Source organism: Delphinapterus leucas, chromosome X, assembly GCF_059928025.1.
Source record: "Delphinapterus leucas isolate spDelLeu-1000000601 "Yukka" chromosome X, BTC_Dleu_Yukka2, whole genome shotgun sequence".
In the NCBI taxonomy this organism is placed as follows: domain Eukaryota; kingdom Metazoa; phylum Chordata; class Mammalia; order Artiodactyla; family Monodontidae; genus Delphinapterus; species Delphinapterus leucas.
Window position 1 is genome coordinate 70,116,557 of NC_143150.1, and position 18,131 is coordinate 70,134,687.

General features: G+C 38.6%; 1 protein-coding gene across 5 annotated transcripts in view; it reads left to right on the forward strand.

Moving 5' to 3' along the window:
• PHKA1 (phosphorylase kinase regulatory subunit alpha 1) overlaps nt 1-18,131 on the forward strand; it is a 147,798-nt gene that overhangs the window by 45,728 nt on the left and 83,939 nt on the right. For 4 of the 5 annotated variants that reach the window (XM_022565566.3, XM_022565567.2, XM_022565568.3 and 1 more), the window contains 5 exons: nt 1,119-1,241; nt 5,076-5,171; nt 6,482-6,589; nt 8,018-8,096; nt 14,413-14,547. In XM_022565566.3, coding sequence (XP_022421274.1) covers nt 1,119-1,241; nt 5,076-5,171; nt 6,482-6,589; nt 8,018-8,096; nt 14,413-14,547 — 541 coding nt within the window. The remainder of the gene's footprint in view (nt 1-1,118; nt 1,242-5,075; nt 5,172-6,481; nt 6,590-8,017; nt 8,097-14,412; nt 14,548-18,131) is intronic. The other variant, XM_022565569.3, reaches the window with a different exon arrangement.

An 18,131-nucleotide genomic window follows, 5' to 3' on the forward strand; every position in this document is an offset into this window, starting at 1 on the left:
GTGTAGTCCTTCCACCTCTTGAAGTTGGTTAGTTTCAGGAAAGAGCTACTGATGGATGCTTAAGTCAGTGGATGAAAATTTCGGCAGAAACAGATGATTTACGTAGTCTCAAAATATTCCCCCCCAAATATTTAATTATTACAAAGGGGAAAATCTTTCTGTCAGTAGATCCTTTTGGATCCCTTCCACCTTTTGCAGTTGGTTAGTTCCAAACAGTACTTGATCTTGAAAAGTTAACTTCCTTTTGTTCCACTTGTCAAAAGTTCTCCTTGGAAATATCAATGGAGAAAATTTAGTATTATTAAAAGGGAATGAATGGTTGGTAACCACTTTCATTGACAATGTAAATATAGTTTAAGGCTCAGGTTTGCTGGTTGAGAGCCATTATATATTTTTTTAAATTACCGAGCTCAAACTCTTCTGGTTTACTTCCTGTCTTCCATTTTATTTTTTAAGCCTTTTGACTTCTGCCCTACCAATCTATTAAAATTGTGCTCTGAAATATCATCATGATCTCCTAAGTAAGCAATCCAGTAGCCTTTTCTCAGTCCTTATTCTCCTTGACTTCTCTGTAGTACATCACTATTACCTACCCCTACATTTTCTTGAAATTCTTTTCCTATTTTAACTTCCACAACTCTACACCATCTTACTTTTTCTCCTCTTTCTGTCCTCCCTCACCAAATTCAGCGTTTACCAAGATTCTGTTCTTGGGCTGCTTGTTCATTATATATAGGTACTACATCCATAATTTGTGATTCGTGTGTCACCTCTATAAGGATGATTCCCAAACCCTCATCTCTTGCTGTCCTTCTGAACATGTCTATTTGTATGTTCTGCTGCTACCTCAAACTTAACAAGTACAAAACCAAACTCAGGCTTATTACAAATTAGTCTCACTTCCTCATACACCTGCCTGTAGTATCATTATTATACCAGCTCTGCTAGTTAGAATCACATGACAAAAGTACTTGCTAAAGGAGGGGAGTGTGTATGTGCTCTGCCTTCTCTGAAACAAACTATCAGTGGTGAAAGGCTGTGTTGTAATACCTCTGAACTAAAGATATAGTCTGACCTTGGAGTGATAAGACAGACTTTGTTTATTGTGTTTTTACCAGGATCCCAATCGTCTGTACTATGAACCAGCTGAGCTGAAGTTATTTGAAAACATTGAGTGTGAATGGCCATTGTTCTGGACATACTTTATCCTTGATGGGGTATTTAGTGGGAATGCAGAACAGGTAATGCACTGGGGAAAGAGCTTTTTAGCAGATTGTTATTATGTCTTCCTCTTTCAGTTAATGACTGTGCTGACCCTGTGTCCAAATGGAAGTCTTCCCTAATAGGGAGGAGACAGAGTTATCTTCTAGAGACTAGTAGTTGAGGGCACATGTTAAAGAGTTAGAAGACCTGGATATTGCTATCACTTAGACTTGACTTTTAATAAATATAGAAAGCAGAATAGCAAGTCCTGTATACTTGCCTTAATCATCAGAGGTACTTGAATTTACCTCCTGACTTTGTATGTCTTTTTTTAAAATAAATCTTGGAAATGATATTCTGACTTTAGCAAAAACAAACAAAAAACAAAACAACCACCCACTTATACCCTGTCCTCACCCCCCAAAATACAGTCATCATTGCTTTTTGAGCTACATGAATAAAGTAGTTTAGAAACCATTGTTGGAAAACAGTGAGACTGGACGATTTAATCAAGTTAGTTTAATGTCAGGCATTCTGCAAATTGGCTATGTTCTAAACTTGGACATAAATCCAACACATTTGGAAGTCGTTTATACTTGGCTACATAAATAGTTTTGTGTAATTTGAATACTTTGGCCAGTAGTAATCTGTAACTGCCAATATGAGTTTAAATAATAGGGGTACACCGAAGTTTCAGGGGCACAAAGTGCTGTTTTACTCTAAGCTTTATATAGAGTATCCTTATTTGAGCAAGAAATAAGATAAGCGATAATAGAGATACCTGCCCTATTTTGAGCACCCTATTTTTTTAAACCAAACTTTTAAAAAACATTTATTATTTATTTATTTATTCATTTTGGCTGCTCTGGGTCTTAGTTACGGCACGCAGGATCTTCATTGCGGCATGTTTAGTTGGTGGCTTGCGGGCTTCTTAGTTGCGGCATGCGGGCTTCGGCATGCAGATTCTTGGTTGCATCATGCATGTGGGATCTAGTTCCCCGACCAGAGATCGAACCTGGGGCCTCTGCATTGGGAGCACAGAGTCTTACCCACTGGACCACCAGGGAAGTCCCTTGACCACCCTGTTTTGATTCTACCATTTTTCTCAGTCCTTCTCAAATTCCACAGAACTGTTTCTCAAAAACTGTGCTTGCTCAAAGAAAGATTTATTTATTAAATGTGCCAACTAAGTACAAAGCATATTCAGGTGTTTTGAACTCTCAGGGGAAAAAAGGAGCTGGAAGGCCTGGATTCTTTTTTATTCTTCTTTTTTCCGGGCTTTGCTGCTGACCACTGAGTAGTCCAGGTACTGTCATTGACTTCTTCAGTTTCTCTGTAAAGGCATACCTCAGAGATATGCAGGTTCAGTTCCAGAGCAGCACAAATATTGCAAATATCTCAATAAAGCAAGTCATATGAAATTTTTTGGTTTCCCAGTGCATATAAAAGTTATGTTTACACTACATTCTGTTAAGTGTGCAATAGCAGTATGTCTAAAAAAACAATGTACATACCTTAGTTAAAAATATTTTATTGCTGAAAAATGCTAACCATCATCTGAGCCTTCCATGGGTCATAATCTTTTTGCTGGTACATGCTTTGAAATACTTCCAGAATTCCCAGAAATGTGACACAGAGACACAAAATGAGCAAATGCTGTTGGAACAATGATGCCAGTAGACTTGCTTAACACAGGGTTGCTGCAAACCTTCAATTTGTAAAACAAAAACAAACAAACAAAAAGCAGTATCTGTGAAGCACAATAAAGCAAAGTGCAATAAAACAAGGTATGCCTGTACATATGATGAGAATAGTTTTTCTTTCTTCATTGAAGAAGTGGATAGCCCTAAAATTCTTTGAATTTCACAGATGAAGACATATGATAAGTGCATGGTACAGTCAATTTGGCTATAATGAGACACATAGGTGTTCCCTAAAAATCACCATGCTCTGCATATTTGAGAAGTAAAAACTATAGGGCTTATGGGAAAATGTGGTTGGGGAAAACACTTAAAAAGTTTGTCAGAAATACATACAAAATGATAGGAACCTAATAAAAACAGTACCACAGATAGGCATTAATGGCTTTAACACATTCATTCATTACTCTTTCAAAAATTATATTCTGAGAAAATTATTTCAAGGGTGGCATACATTTAGATACAACGCTGCTCATCACTGTTACATTCATACAAATTAAGTCTGGTGGTAATTTAAATGTTCAACAAGAATGAAATGTTAGATTAGCGATCATGTGTATAAAATATGCTGCTATTAAAATGTGTATTAAAATTTAATATCATTGTTAAAAATTCGGATTAACTGTTGTTTTATACTTCAAGTATAATTTTATTTTAGTGTTTGGTTTTCTCATAATTGAAAAAAAACAGTACCACAGCCTTATACATGTTAAATGGTTAAGAAATATATAAATACCACAAAGATATGGCACTTGTACCTTGAAAAACACCTGAAGTTTTCTTGTGGATATGTGCAACCATGTTCCTACCACCTCACTTGCAGGGCTCCCGTGCACACCACCCTACATGCCAGAGGAAGAGAGGAAAAGAGAGATAGCATAAGAGAAAAGAAAAAAAAAGAATATCAAACAGAGAGGAAAAATTTTAAAAATAGGGCAAGGAGGGAATAGAAGGGGAAATTAAATAGAAGGGAAGGCACAGAGCCATGCAGCCAAGTCGGCCATGAGAAGGGAGCAGCTCGGGAGTGGTAGGAGAGTTATCTGAAATTGGATGGAAAGTTGTAACACCACATGTGGATGGGTTGTGGTTCATGGTTCTGAGGTGTGTGCATGTGTGTGTGTTGTGTATTCTTACACGACTCAGTTCAGCTGAGTGCCTTCTCAGGTTGAAATTGTGCATAAGCAGATGTGAAATTCATGTTATGCTCAAATTGTTCTGTAATATATCAAATGCATTGGAACAAATTTGTGTTTTCAAAACAACTATCGTAGCAGAACTGACTATATAGTTTTTCCACCATAAATTATAGTGGGGTTTTTTTGCTTTTTATTTATTACTAATCTACAGCAAATTGTTAAGCAAAAAATGTAAACTTGATCATAATAGAAACTTAATTTGACAGGGAAAATACAGTTTTAAAAGCAATTACATGTAAAGTCAAGAAGCTGTACTCAGTGTAGTACACAGTGGGTAGAAGCATGTACATGGAGGCAGGCTGACTTGGACTCAAATCTGGGCTCATCTTTGCACTCGCTGTATGATCTTTCAGAAGCTCATAACCTCCTTGAGCCTTAATTTCCCTGTAAAAAGGCTTTAATTACAGACACCTGGATGGTTATTAAAATTAAATTTATTCATCAGCAGAACAGGAATAAAGATGCAGACGTAGAGAATGGACTTGAGGACACGGGGAGGGGGAAGGGTAAGCTGGGATGAAGTGAGAGAGTGGCATTGACATATATACACTACCAAATGTAAAATAGATAGCTAGTGGGAGGCAGCCACATAGCACAGGGAGATCAGCTCGGTGCTTTGTGACCACCTAGAGGGGTGTGATAGGGAGGGTGGGAGGGACACGCAAGAGGGAGAGAATATGAGGATATATGTATACATATAGCTGATTCACTTTGTTATATAACAGAAACTAACACAACATTGTAAAGCAATTATACTCCAATAAAGATGTTAAAAAAAATTAAATGCGTTAAAAGTATGCAAAACTCCTAGCATAGTATCTGGCCTCCATCAGCATTTAGTAAATACTACTTCCCTTTCTTTCCTTTCACTAGGTGAATATACCCCTTTGCAATAGAACCTTCTTTGGCTACAACCCTCCCCTAGATCCCCAAAGGGAACTCTATGAATTTTGTTCCCCTTTTCTTTTCTCTACAGGTTCAAGAATACAGAGAGGCTCTTGAAGCAGTCCTCATCAAAGGCAAAAATGGAGTCCCACTTCTGCCGGAGCTGTACAGTGTTCCTCCTGACAAGGTAAGCTGGACGGTGCCATAACATGGAGCTGGGAGAGGAGGAGCAGTACCTCAAAAGGACTGCCTTATTTGAGTCAAATAATTTTTAATCTTCTGATTTTAATGTTCTAAAGTCTTTCTTTAGGTATAGAACAATTAAAATATGATTTTATTCCTTTGAAAGTATATTTATAAAGCAGACTCAGTTATGGCACTGTTACTGGGCAAGACGAGGGCAAGATCAAATCTTATAGAGGTAGTTTCACGGGTGTTTATTTGTCCTCAAACTCATCAAGATGCATATGTTAAATATGTATGGCCTTTCTATATGTCAGCCAAACCTCAATTTAAAAAAATAAAATGAGTTGTTCAGAGATTGATTTTTAAAAAAATCAAACTTTGAGGTTGAGAATGATATGGAGATCAGTAAGCCGAACTAGAGTGATGTTCTGTGTGAACTCTCAGTATTTGATATTTCCTGCTTTGAGGCTAGTCATCTGGGATTAATTGAGTAGATCAGGCTTGGAAAATGAAGTATGTCTCCATTTTCTCAAAATGCCAGTTCAAATTACCATTGTTCCTCTTCTCCATTGCAAAAGAGCATTAGCCGGGGGAGAGATGCAATATTCCATGCTGGTGGGGATGAGTGGACTAAGCTCTTAGCAACATCAGCAGCATAACCTGAGAGCTTGTTAGAAATGCAGATTTCAGGCCTTTCCCCACATCTACTCAGTAAGAATATGCCATTGGACAAGATCCTCAGGTGGGGTGTATCCATGTACAGTTAGAGGAGCACTGCCCTAGACTGTAGTCATAGTGCTTGACTTTTCAGTGCATTGCATATATGACTGTTTTATAGAGTATGAATCACAATCCAGACTCGGGCTTTTTGTTGTCTAGTATTTTAAACCTTCTATTCTTTTTTTTTAATTAATTGATTTATTTATTTATTTTTGGCTGCATTGGGTCTTCATTGCTGTGCGTGGGCTTCCTCTAGTAGTTGTGGTGAGCGGGGGCCACTCTTTGTTGCGGTGCGCGGGCTTCTCATTGCAGTGGCTTCTCTTGTTGTGGAGCACAGGCTCTAGGAGCACGAGCTTCAGTAGTTGCGGCACACGGGCTCAGTAGTTGTGGCTCACTGGCTCTCGAGTGCAGGCTCAGTAGTTGTGGCGCATGGGCTTAGTTGCTCCGCGGCATGTGGGATCTTCCTGGACCAGGTGTCGAACCTGTGTCCCCCGCATTGGCAGGCGGATTCTTAACCACTGCACCATCAGGGAAGCCCTAAACCTTCTATTCTTTTCCTTTATCTCTTTATTTATTTATTTATTTATTTAGGTTGATGAAGAATATCAAAATCCTCACACAGTGGACCGAGTCCCCATGGGCAAACTGCCTCATATGTGGGGTCAGTCTCTATACATCTTAGGAAGCTTGATGGCAGAGGTAAGGGGAAACTTCAAGGCTCTTCCATTTTTCTGCTTTAGTCACCATAACAATCAGATTTGTGAGTAGCTCATTAAATCTGAAGGATATATCTTTTGCCTTTTGTATTCTGCCTTATCTTAGAGTGAGAGCATGGCCAGTCCTTGGCAAAAATCTTTCCCTCTGGCAACCATGTCTGTCATGCTTGCCCAGGGGTTCCTGCCTTGGTACTGTACTTGAAGTTGCTCTGGGATCAGACCCTAGATAGTTCCTTTTCAAAATGCCCCCTAGTGCCTGTCTGGTAACTGCGAATGCAATTGTGCTTGGATAGTAATGACTTATAATGGATTTAAGTGCTAACTTTTCCAAGCAACATAATGTTTCATTCTTTAATTAAATAAACTGATAATTTTAGGTACCATGACAAGTGTTTGGGAGCATCATAGTTTTTTATTTGTTTGTTTGTTGATAAGGGGCCCTTTAAATGTTCCTTATATTAAACTCTGTTGAGACAGCTCTTAATGAAGCACTTTGGAATTTCTTAGTTTACATCAGCTTATTTGTGACATTTTGAACCATAAGAAGGGTTCCCTTTCTCAAAGTTTTCCAGTTTTACTGACAAATCTATTTCCCCATTATAAGTTATTATATAAGGTAAGCTATAACCCAGGCTCCTAGAGGATCTAGGGTGGGACTTAGCTTTCCTTTCTGAGCCATACTCTTCGACCTGTTTATGTATAACTGTTTACTTTCTGGAGCTGTTTTTATTTGTTTTGTTTTGTTTGTCCCAGTTTTATTGAGATGTAATTGACATATCACTGAGTTTCAAGCGTACAGCATAAAGTTTATCTTTAGTTGACATTATTATAAATGTAGCAATAATGGGCAGAATGATTTGTTTAAAATAATCCTTACCTGGTGACTTTCTCATTCAATTAGAATAAATTAATGCTATGAAAAAATGAGGAGATGAATGGTATTCTTAAGGGCTGAGTGGGTGAGTTCACCGCATTTCATCAAAGACAGAAACTCAGGTCAAGTCAAAAGATATCTGCTAAGCAGAAATCATAGCAAGCATATGCGTAAATATGAAAGCAACAGGACTAATGACTTAAATTATTGATTAGAAGCATTGTGATCTGATTGTCTAATCATGTGCATCCAGAGAAAGTGGAGGTATAACTAGAAAACTTTCTGTTTATCTTTTATACCCCATCTATTTCCAAAAAAATGATTTTTGGCAGCCACTAGAAATTAACTCCAGATAAAATTAATTTGGATGTGAATTCAGGAGTTCAAACATTTTCATACAGTAAAGGTATTTGTTTCCTTTCCATACATGCCTCTCACATGTTATGGTACAGGGTTTTGGCACTGGTATGTTGTTTCTCCTCAAACATTAGCTTTTTTGGAGATATAGTAATCTGTCTTTTTATGGTTTTTCTTTAGGGATTTTTAGCTCCTGGAGAAATTGACCCCCTGAATCGCAGGTTTTCTACTGTACCAAAGCCAGATGTTGTGGTTCAAGGTATGTATTCTTATTCCCAGCAGCAGAAATTTTACATTAAAGGTCTGGTTTGGGCCAGTAAATGATGACTTTATTCTTTATGATGTATTTTGTTAGGCTTCAAAATGTATAGTATAAACTTGACTCTGTTTGGTTTCAAGATTTCTGTTAATCTTAATCATGAACAAATGCTTAACAAAGGATGTTATCTGATTCTCTTAATACTTCTTATTTCTGGAAACTCTTTTCTTTTCACCCTGATGATATTATAGCCTTCTGATTATCTCTGCTTTTGTTCTGAGCATTCCTTCTGTGCTTTTTCTGCTAGTATTTCTTTCTTCTCATGTCCTCCTAATGGTTGTGTACTTAGTCTTATACTCTTGTCTTTCTGTATTTATACCCTGCATGTGTTTGCTAGGGCTGCCTCCTCCATAATACATTTGCTTCCATGGCTCCAACTATTACCTCTTTAGAGAGTACTCCAAATCTTTATTTTTTGTTCCTAGCAATCAGCTTAAATTTTGAGGTTATCTACTCTATGCAAAACACTGGGCTAAGCTGTATAAACGTTTTAAGAAGTCTAGTCCCAATATATATACACAACATTTTCATCACTTATACTTCAAATGCAAAACTGACCTTTTTTTGTCTCCATCCTATTCTTTTACCTCTCCCAAGAAAAGCAAATCTTGCCACCTTCCTTAACTCTCTCAATGACATCACTATTATGCTACTCTCCTAGGGTAGAAAACTCCAGGTGATTTTTGACTCCCCAGAAACACTATCCAATGTGGTACTAGGTCCTCCTGAGAAGCTCCTCTGAAATGTCTCCACTTCAACCCCAACCTCCATTGGAGTTGATTCTATATAGAAAATAATCCTTAGTATTTTCTAAACCTTCTTATACTTGGCATCCTATGTGGTAGGATAGGATAAAGGTAGTCATAAAGGTAGTCTTTGCTTATCAATGTACAGGCATATTTCATTTTATTGCGCTTCACTTTATTGTGCTTTGCAGATATTGTGTTTTTTACAAATTGAAGGTCTGTGGCAACCTTGTGTCAAGCAAGTCTGTTGGCACCATTTTTCCAAGAGCATTTGCTTACTTCGTGTCTCTGTCACATTTTATAATTCTAGTAATACTTCAAGCTTTTTCATTATTATTATATTTGTTATAGTAATCTGTGATCAGTGATCTTTGATGTTACTACTATGACTCATTGAAGGCTCAGATGATTGTTAGCATTTTTTAATAATAAAGTATTTTTTGTTTTGTTTTTTCTTTTTGTGGTACGCGGGCCTCTCACCGCTGTGGCCTCTCCCATTGCGGAGCGCAGGCTCAGCGGCCATGGCTCACGGGCCCAGCCGCTCCGCGGCATGTGGGATCCTCCTGGACCGGGGCACGAACCCGTGTCCCCTGCATCTGCAGGCGGACTCCCAACCACTGCGCCACCAGGAAAGCCCAATAATAAAGTATTTTTAATTGAGGCATTTACATTGTTTTTTTGGATACAATGCTGTTGCACACTTAACAGACTAAAATATAGTGTAAACATAACTCTTTTCATTTGGTTTTATTTATTTTTTAATTGAGCTATAGTTAATTTGCAGTGTTGTGTTAGTTTCAAGTGTACAGCAAAGTGATTCAGTTGTGTGTATGTGTGTGTGTGTATATATATATATACATATATATATTCTTTTATATATATATATATATATATATATACTTTTTCAGATTCTTTTCCATTATAGGTTACTACAAGATATTGAGTATAGTTTCTTGTGCTATACAGTAGATCCTTGCTGTTTACCTATTAATATTTTATATATAGTAGTGTGTATATGTTAATCCCAAACTCCTAATTTATCTACCCCTGCCACCTTGCTACCCCTTTTGGTAACCATAAGTTTGTTTTCTATAAGCATAACTTTTATATGCACTGGGAAACTAAAAATTTGTGTGACTCGCTTTATCGTTATACTCGCTTTACTGCAGTGGTCTGGAACCAAACCTGCAACATCTCTGAGGTATTCCCGTACATAGCGAACGTTATATAAAAGACCATTACTCTTCCCCTCCCATGAGAAAGCTTGTTCTCCTTTGAGACTTATGCCATCTGGCTATATTGGTCTCCTGGTTACTCTCATTCATTCATTAGAGACTTTGAGGCTTGGCTCATAGCCTTCCTCTTCTTCCCCAATTCCTACCATAGTACTAGATTTCAGCATCAGAGTAAGTGCCATCTAATATTTTAGCCTCAAAATTCTTGGATATCTAGAACCCTAGTGACCCTTCCCTCTGCCTCTACTCCACTTACTTTTAGGACGAAACTTTAGAACTGTTTCACCTCAGATATTCCATTCCCAAAAGTCCCAATCACCAGTCATAACTGCATATTATTTCAGTTTTCTTCCCCCCGACCCATTACACTTGTGTCTATTTTCTCCTAGTCTACACTCCCCTACCTTTCGGTTGGTCATCTAAATCTCTTAATTACCAGCACAACAAACTTCTGCTACACCCACCAGAAAAATCACAGCCCCAGATCAGTTTTACTCTCTATATTTTCTGATCCTATACCTGGCCTGCTAAAATCTTCTAGAAAAAAAAAATCACACAAATGAGCAGAGTGGTAGCATTGTAAATCCACAGTCTCCAGCTTAACTAGGCCTACAGTGCCTCCTGTCAGTCCTTGTTCTTATTGTTAGTCAGCATTTTCATTCTCCTCAACTATTCCACACGTTCTCTGTTTTCAACCCCACTGCTTGTTTTCAACCTCATTCTTGGCCTGCTACTTTATGCTGGGTAATCTTAATGTTTTGATCTTTGTCAATTTCCCAACCCCCCCCCACTACAGTCTTACTTATATCTTCAACCAGCCTTGCCTCCTTTTCTTGAGTCTCAGAAAAGCTGTCCTTTCTCCTCTTCAGCACCAACTCTTCCTTCTGATGCTTGATCCTATCCTCTTCCCTAGCCTTCATAGAAACCTACTCTTTCCTATCTTCAAACTCTTCTCTGTTGGTTCTGATTTTTAATACATTGACATGTTCATCTCCCTCTAGTTATCCTATCCTTCCTTTCTCATCCAAACTTCCACTTCTTTACATTTCATTCATTCTGCATTCTTTTACAACTAGCTTATCATTCCTCTGAAAGTGATTTTGCTTAAGTTATTGCCAAACTCGGTAGATATTTTTCAATCCACTTCTTAGAGGATCTTTCTGTTTCATTTGTTGTTTATGTTTCTGGAAACTCTTAACTCACATGTCTTCTGTGATACCATACTCCCTTGGCTCTCCTTCAACCTAAGTTTTGTACTTTTCTGTCTCATTCTGGGTTTCCTCTTCTTCCCCTTGCCCCTTAACTGTTGGTATTTCTGGGAGTTTTGTCCGTAGCCCACTGCTCTCATTATTCAGAATATTTGTTATTGTCTCTCAGCTTCCTCCCATTCCTCACCTTTTCCCTTTTCCTGCCTCCTAACTTCTCCCCTCTCAGAAGATGACCTCACCTCCTATACCATAGAGAACATATAAGCCATGAGACAAGAACCCCTCACTCCCGCCCCCAGGCTTTTTCATCATCTGCCCATATCTTATATGTTGAAATTTCTCAAGGTTATATTCTAGGTCCTTTTCTCTTCTTTTCTATATATTCTCCTTGACCCATCTCTTTCTATGCTAATGACTCCTGAATATATCACATTCACTTTAAACTCAACATGTCCAAAATTAATCAGCTGCACTCTCCTAGTTCTACATCATCTGTGCCTGCTTTTCTCCCTATTTGCCTATGTCAGTAAATGGCACACTTTTCTCTCAGTTACACAAATAAACACATGAAGAATCATTCTCGGTATCTCTCCCTCTCTCATCTCCTACATTCAGTTAACAAGTCCCAATTTCTTTACCTTCTAAATAATTCATAAATCCATCTAGTTTATCCAGTACCGATGTCATGATCCTAATCTAAGTAGTCAGCATCTCTTCCTTGCATTAATGCAATAACTTTTGAAGTGGTCTCCCTGTCTTCAGTGTAGGTCCACTACAGTATATCAGCTTATTCTTTAATCATCAACATGAATATGTTCTTTTTAAGACAGAGATCTGGATATGCTATTCCCCTGATTACAACTCTGCAGGGGCTTCCCGTTGCCAACTTTCTTAACATGGCTTACAAGGCTCTTTATGATCTGCTCCCTGACCCCACCTTCAGTGTCATTTCTCACCACTGCCACTTCACACTCCATGTTCCTACTATAAAGAACTTTTTATTATTCCTAGATCTGCCTTGTTCTCTGTTGCCCTTGAGCCTTTGTCTATGCTATTTCTTTTGTCTGGAACAGCTTCTCCCTTAGTTTTACCTTCACTTTTACCAGAATAACTCCTATTCAGCTCTCTAGCAAGACTCAGTGTCAATGTCATTTTCTCCAAGGATCATGTCTATCTTTGTATCCCTAGCATATGGCAGTACCTAGCACATAGGTGGTACCAAATAAGCATTTTCTACATACTTGATAAAACATAAACAAAAAGCTGAGTTGTTGGGGTTGAAAGTAGTCCTGGGACCCCAGAGTGTTGTTCATTTGCCTCTCCTTTAGTCCCCTTTACTCCTGCTGCCAACTGCATTGCCCTCTGCAGAACCCTGAGGCTCAGCAGAATGCAATTTGGAAATCATTACCCAAGGATAAAATACAAGTTCCTTAAAGTGACACACATGCTCTCCATGATGATCTAACCCCTATTTGCCTTTCCAGATTCATTTTGTTGGTGGTTGGTGGGGGGGTTGTTTGTTTTTTGTGTGTTTTTTTCCACTGTGCAAGGTGTTTCATGCTATAGCAATATGGAAATGTATGTAGTCCCCACCCCATCTCTTACACACACACACACACACAAACACACAAACACATTCGTTTCCATTTTCATGTTTTATGATCATTCTGGATCTTCCACCTAAAATGGCTTTCCCAATTCCTATTCCCTTCTTTCTCCTGGCTAACTTATTCATTCTTTCAAGTTCATCTTAGACATCAGGAAACCTTTTCTGAAACTTCCCCCTGCCAACTCCAGACTAGATAGGTGTCACTCTCCGGTGATCACACAATGTTCTGTGCATATATTTATTTACTTAACAGGTTATTTTATAATGAGTTTATGTGTGTGTCACTTTCATTACACTATGAGCTCCTTGAGGGAGAGACTAACATATTCATCTCTAAATCCCTAGTGCCTAGCATAGTACCTTACCATTTAAGTGCTTAGTAAATGTTTATTAATGAATGAATAGATGACCACATATGTTTCCCTAGACTTTTGTCAGCCCACTATTATTCTTCCTCTGTATATTTTTCCTGGAGAATCTTTGTTGTTTTCAGTTAGAAGTAATCAAGATGGTGTTATGTCCAGGGGACTCTGTAATCACCATACCCTGCATATCCTGCCCCAGACCACAGCAGCACAACACCATGAGGTCCCCAAGATAGAAAAATACACAAAAGATAATGGCAAAGGAATGCAGAGTAGCACTTTTTTAACTAGGCTTTTGCCCCCAAAACTCAACAAATACAATACTTGTAAGCTGGAATGAACCAAATGGCACCTTCGTTTTCTTATAAACCCAATTCAACATATCTAGCAGTACTAGAGGAGCAGGAATAGGGTACATGTTTGCCCCTGGTGCTTAGCATTAAGCCAGCTGAGGCCCCATTCAGGTTATTGGCCTCCAGACAGATTATCAGTCCCACAGAGGGGGAATAAACAGAAGAGTCAGTGAGGTGGCCTGGACTTCTCCTTTGTGAGTATGATTACCACTTTTGAGACATGAGTGTGATAGGAAGAAAAGGGAGCTGTCCAGGTTTGGCAGGCTCTGAGTCTAGAGAAGTCTTATCCCCATCCCCCAAAACAACTACACAGAGTTTCAAATATGGTACCTCAGTGCTTTATCCTGAATTTACCTTGCCTTCTACTGTTCTCTAGCTTTGAGCAATTCGTACCATTAGGGTGTTCTTTATTATCCTCATAATGCTGTCCCTGGTCTTTTTTTTCCTATTTAAACATAGAATCACAGATATAAGTGACTGTGGCATTCTCTAGAAGCACATAGGTATTTAGACAAAAAGCAGAATTAAATATTCTAATCATGAAATCTTGTTTCCTTTTCCATTTAGATAATATCATTATGTACCAAGCATGATGATTGTTTCATCAAGTCTACAATAACTGTTAATTTCCTTACCTTCCTTTTGTTTTCCCTTCAAAAAATATTGTGTGGCTCGAGAGATCTTTAGGTTCCTGTTGAAATAAAATTTTCTGTTGACCTCATCTTCTTTCTTTCCTATAGTTTCCATTCTAGCTGAGACAGAAGAAATCAAGGCCATTTTGAAGGACAAGGGAATTGATGTGGAGACCATTGCTGAGGTGCACCCCATCAGAGTACAACCAGCTTGTATTCTCAGCCACATTTATTCCAGCCTAGGTAAGGAGATTGGCCAGCCTGCTAGAATCAAAGCATTATTTGATACAGGCTGGTTTCCTTCCTTTTTATTTTTTTCTTGATCTTGTATTGCTTTCTGCATCTGAAAAGGAATTTAGAGTCTCTGGAATCTAAGTTTCTAACCCTATATATCCTGAGCAGGCTTGATAATTTTCAGTGTGTTTTATGAACTCTTTGGTACAGAGGGCATGACTGTTATCAGGCAACTTTGTATCTTCATTCCAAGTGTGTGCTTAACCAACTTGTTCTTCTGCCCTTTCTTGGGACCTATATTTCCATTTTGAAAAATGCTAACTTTATATACATTAATAGCCAAGGAACTTGTTTTTAGTTCTTTATACTTTGTCATGTAATGAATTAGTTGACAATATTTTAAAATTCCATTTCTTAATCTAATACTTATTTTTAGTACTTATTTTTTATTCAACTTATATATTAAATTTGGTGATAGACACATTAAACAAATTACTACAAGTTAAAAATTTATGCAAGTTACTACAAATTTCACATTAAACAAATTACTACATTGTTAAAAAAAGGGTGTGCAAAATTTCTAAACCACCCTTGTGGAAGGCTGAATAGTGGCCCCAAAAGATATTCAGGCCCTAATCCCTGGAACCTGTGAACATTACCATTTAAGGCAAAAGGGATTTTGTGGGTATGATTAGGTTAAGGAGATTGAGATTGGTGGGGAGGATTATTTTGGATTATTCAGGTGGGCCCTAAGTATAATCACAAGTCTCCTTATAAGAGATACCCAGAGGGAGATCAGACTGTAGAAGCAAGAGATGTGATGACAGAAGCAAGTGATCAGAGTGATAAGGCTGTTAGGCTTATCCTCTAGAAGCTGGAAGAGTCAAGGAACAGATTCTCCCCTGGAGCCTCCAAAAGCAACCAGCCCTGCTTGACACCTTGATTTTTATTTTACGTCATAGTAACCATAAGGTTCATTTTGGACTTCTCATCTCCAGAACTGTAAGAGTATAAGTGTATGTTGTTTTAAGCTACTGAGTTTATGTTACTTTGTCATAGCACCAATGGGAAATTAATACAATCTTAAATCAAGCCACAAAGTAAATTTATAAATAAAGAATGTACCTTACATAGTAGGTTGCCACTTACAAACCCTAGTTGTGTGTGTACTTTTTTTCTTCACCAAGAGTGGTCTGTTAGTAATTAAAGCCAAACCAAATTTTGTCCAGCTCAAAACCAGCCTCCATCCCTTTTTACTAACACCTACTCTGAACACTCAATTTCTGTGGCAGTTATGTAGGTCTAAATTGAGAGGGAATCAACCAAGGAGGGAAGGACCAACAGTCAGAGCTGACTGTTCTCTATCTTTCCTAGCACCCACATTTTATGCCAGCATGACCTGAACTCCCAGAGCTATTAACATTACATTTGGCTTTAGGAATATGTGGATTTCCCCCACTCTTCCATTCTAGCTATAATGTAGAAAATCCCTTTTCTTTTTAAATTAAGTGCAAAGTTGGAAGTTCCTAAAGAAATTTTACCAAAAAAATGGAAAACTAAAATATAAACACATAGAAATTATCAAGTTTATTGAATATAGGTCTCAGGTCCTAATAAATAAAACCTAGCCACAAATTAGCTTGAATAGTACAAATTACTGAACCCCTGGTTCCCTCCACTGACTCAGCCCTATTAGTGGTAAATGCCAAGTCAAGACTCTGAAACTTCTGAGATTAATTTGGATTGATGCTTTACTAGGTGGGATGGGGTACCTCAGTCCTTTCTAGAACCTGCTTCCTGGGGTTTTTTTTAATCTCCTTGGCTATTCCCTCTAGCCTCAGACTATAATGTATTCCTAGTCTCCAGATACCAGTCCCCTAGCACTAAATCTCTTGAAATAAGGAAGGTATTTCTCTATCTAGCCCAAATCTTACTCCATGAATATTATTTGATCTTGTAATCACTATCTTCTTTGCCCTTCTGAGAAGTCTCTATGGTTTGGGGTTTGTGGAAGTCCTGTTGATGCCTTTGATGTGATTCTCTCTGGCTCTCACTTAAAAGTTGATGCCTTTTACCCTTTTCTTCTTCACATCCATTGTTGTAAACTCAGCATAATCTTACTAGGATATAGGTAACTTCCAAGGTCTGGGACTTCATTCCTGGAATCTACCTGCATCACATCAGATCTCTCTAACAAACAGAAGCAAACTCCTTACTGACTACTTTTTCAAAGTCTGCACTTTGTTTTGGGCCTCTTACGAAGTTATTATTTCCTAGCCAGAGAAAATAGGGACTACTAGGTCTTCGGGACTTCAGTTTAATGAATGCACAAACATTTCAGGGACTCAAGTAGCAAGTTATATTTATATTCCAAATGTGCTCCTTCATTCGCTTCATTCATTCATTCTTTCATAAGGCTCTATTGCTTACTTTTATGTACCAGGCACTGGGCGTGATGCTGTGAGAGACATAGACATATAACCAAATAATTATAGTACAGTCTTAAAAATGCTATAACAACGGCATTACGTACAAAGTACAGGAGAAAGAGAATAGATTTGCCTGGGAAGGTCAAGAAAGGCATGTTTTGATGATTTATAAAATGAGTGACTCTTCATAATTCTATTATTGCAATAATTTCACAATAACAAAAATGCTTTCTTTTAAATTTATTTATTTATTTTTGGCTGCGTTGGGTCTTCGTTGCTGTGCGCAGGCTTTCTCTAGTTGTGGTCAGCAGGGGCTACTCTTCGTTGCGGTGCATGGGCTTCTCATTGTGGTGGCTTCTCTTGTTGCAGAGCACGGGCTCTAGGCACCTGGGCTTCAGTAGTTGTGGCACGCAGGTTCAGTAGTTGTGGCTCATGGACTCTAGAGCTCAGGTTCAGTAGTTGTGGTGCCCAGGCTTAGTTGCTTTGTGGCATGTGGGATCTTCCCAGACCAGGCCCGAGCCCATGTCCCCTGCATTGGCAGGCGGATTCTTAACTACTGCACCACCAGGGAAGCCCCAAAGTTGCTTTAAGGATATATTGAATGACAGCTGTAATTCCACCAAGGAAAACAGGCTATTTCTTCACCAGGTATGTTCATTTATATATGTTCCCAGAAGTGGGATTCTGTGCCTCACCTCAAACACTCAGTATTTCAGTTCTATAATATTTTTTTTAATTTTTAAATATTATGTTGTTAATCAACTTTGGGAACATAAGAACTTTATAGGAGAGTGCTGTCAGAAACATGGTGGAGTGAAAAGCTACCTTTGTCTCTCCCCTTGAAGCTACAACCAGTAAAACATCTACAACACAACGAAGGTGCCTTTGCCCAACACAACAGGATGCCAGAGAATTCCACACATCTGTACATCTATAGGTGGGTGAACTGGAACACATAGAGGAGGCAGAACCGAGGAAACAGTGGAGTTGGTACCTGCAGTCCCAGCCCTCTGACTGTGACAGCTGAGCCCATAGCTTCAGAAAACCCAATAGCAGCAGGGGAAGCAGCACGCATGACTCTGCCTGCCACCACAGGTAACTTAGCAGCAGGAACAGTGGGGCCTGGGACCCCATCCCTCCAGTCACTGAGGAACCCATGACCCC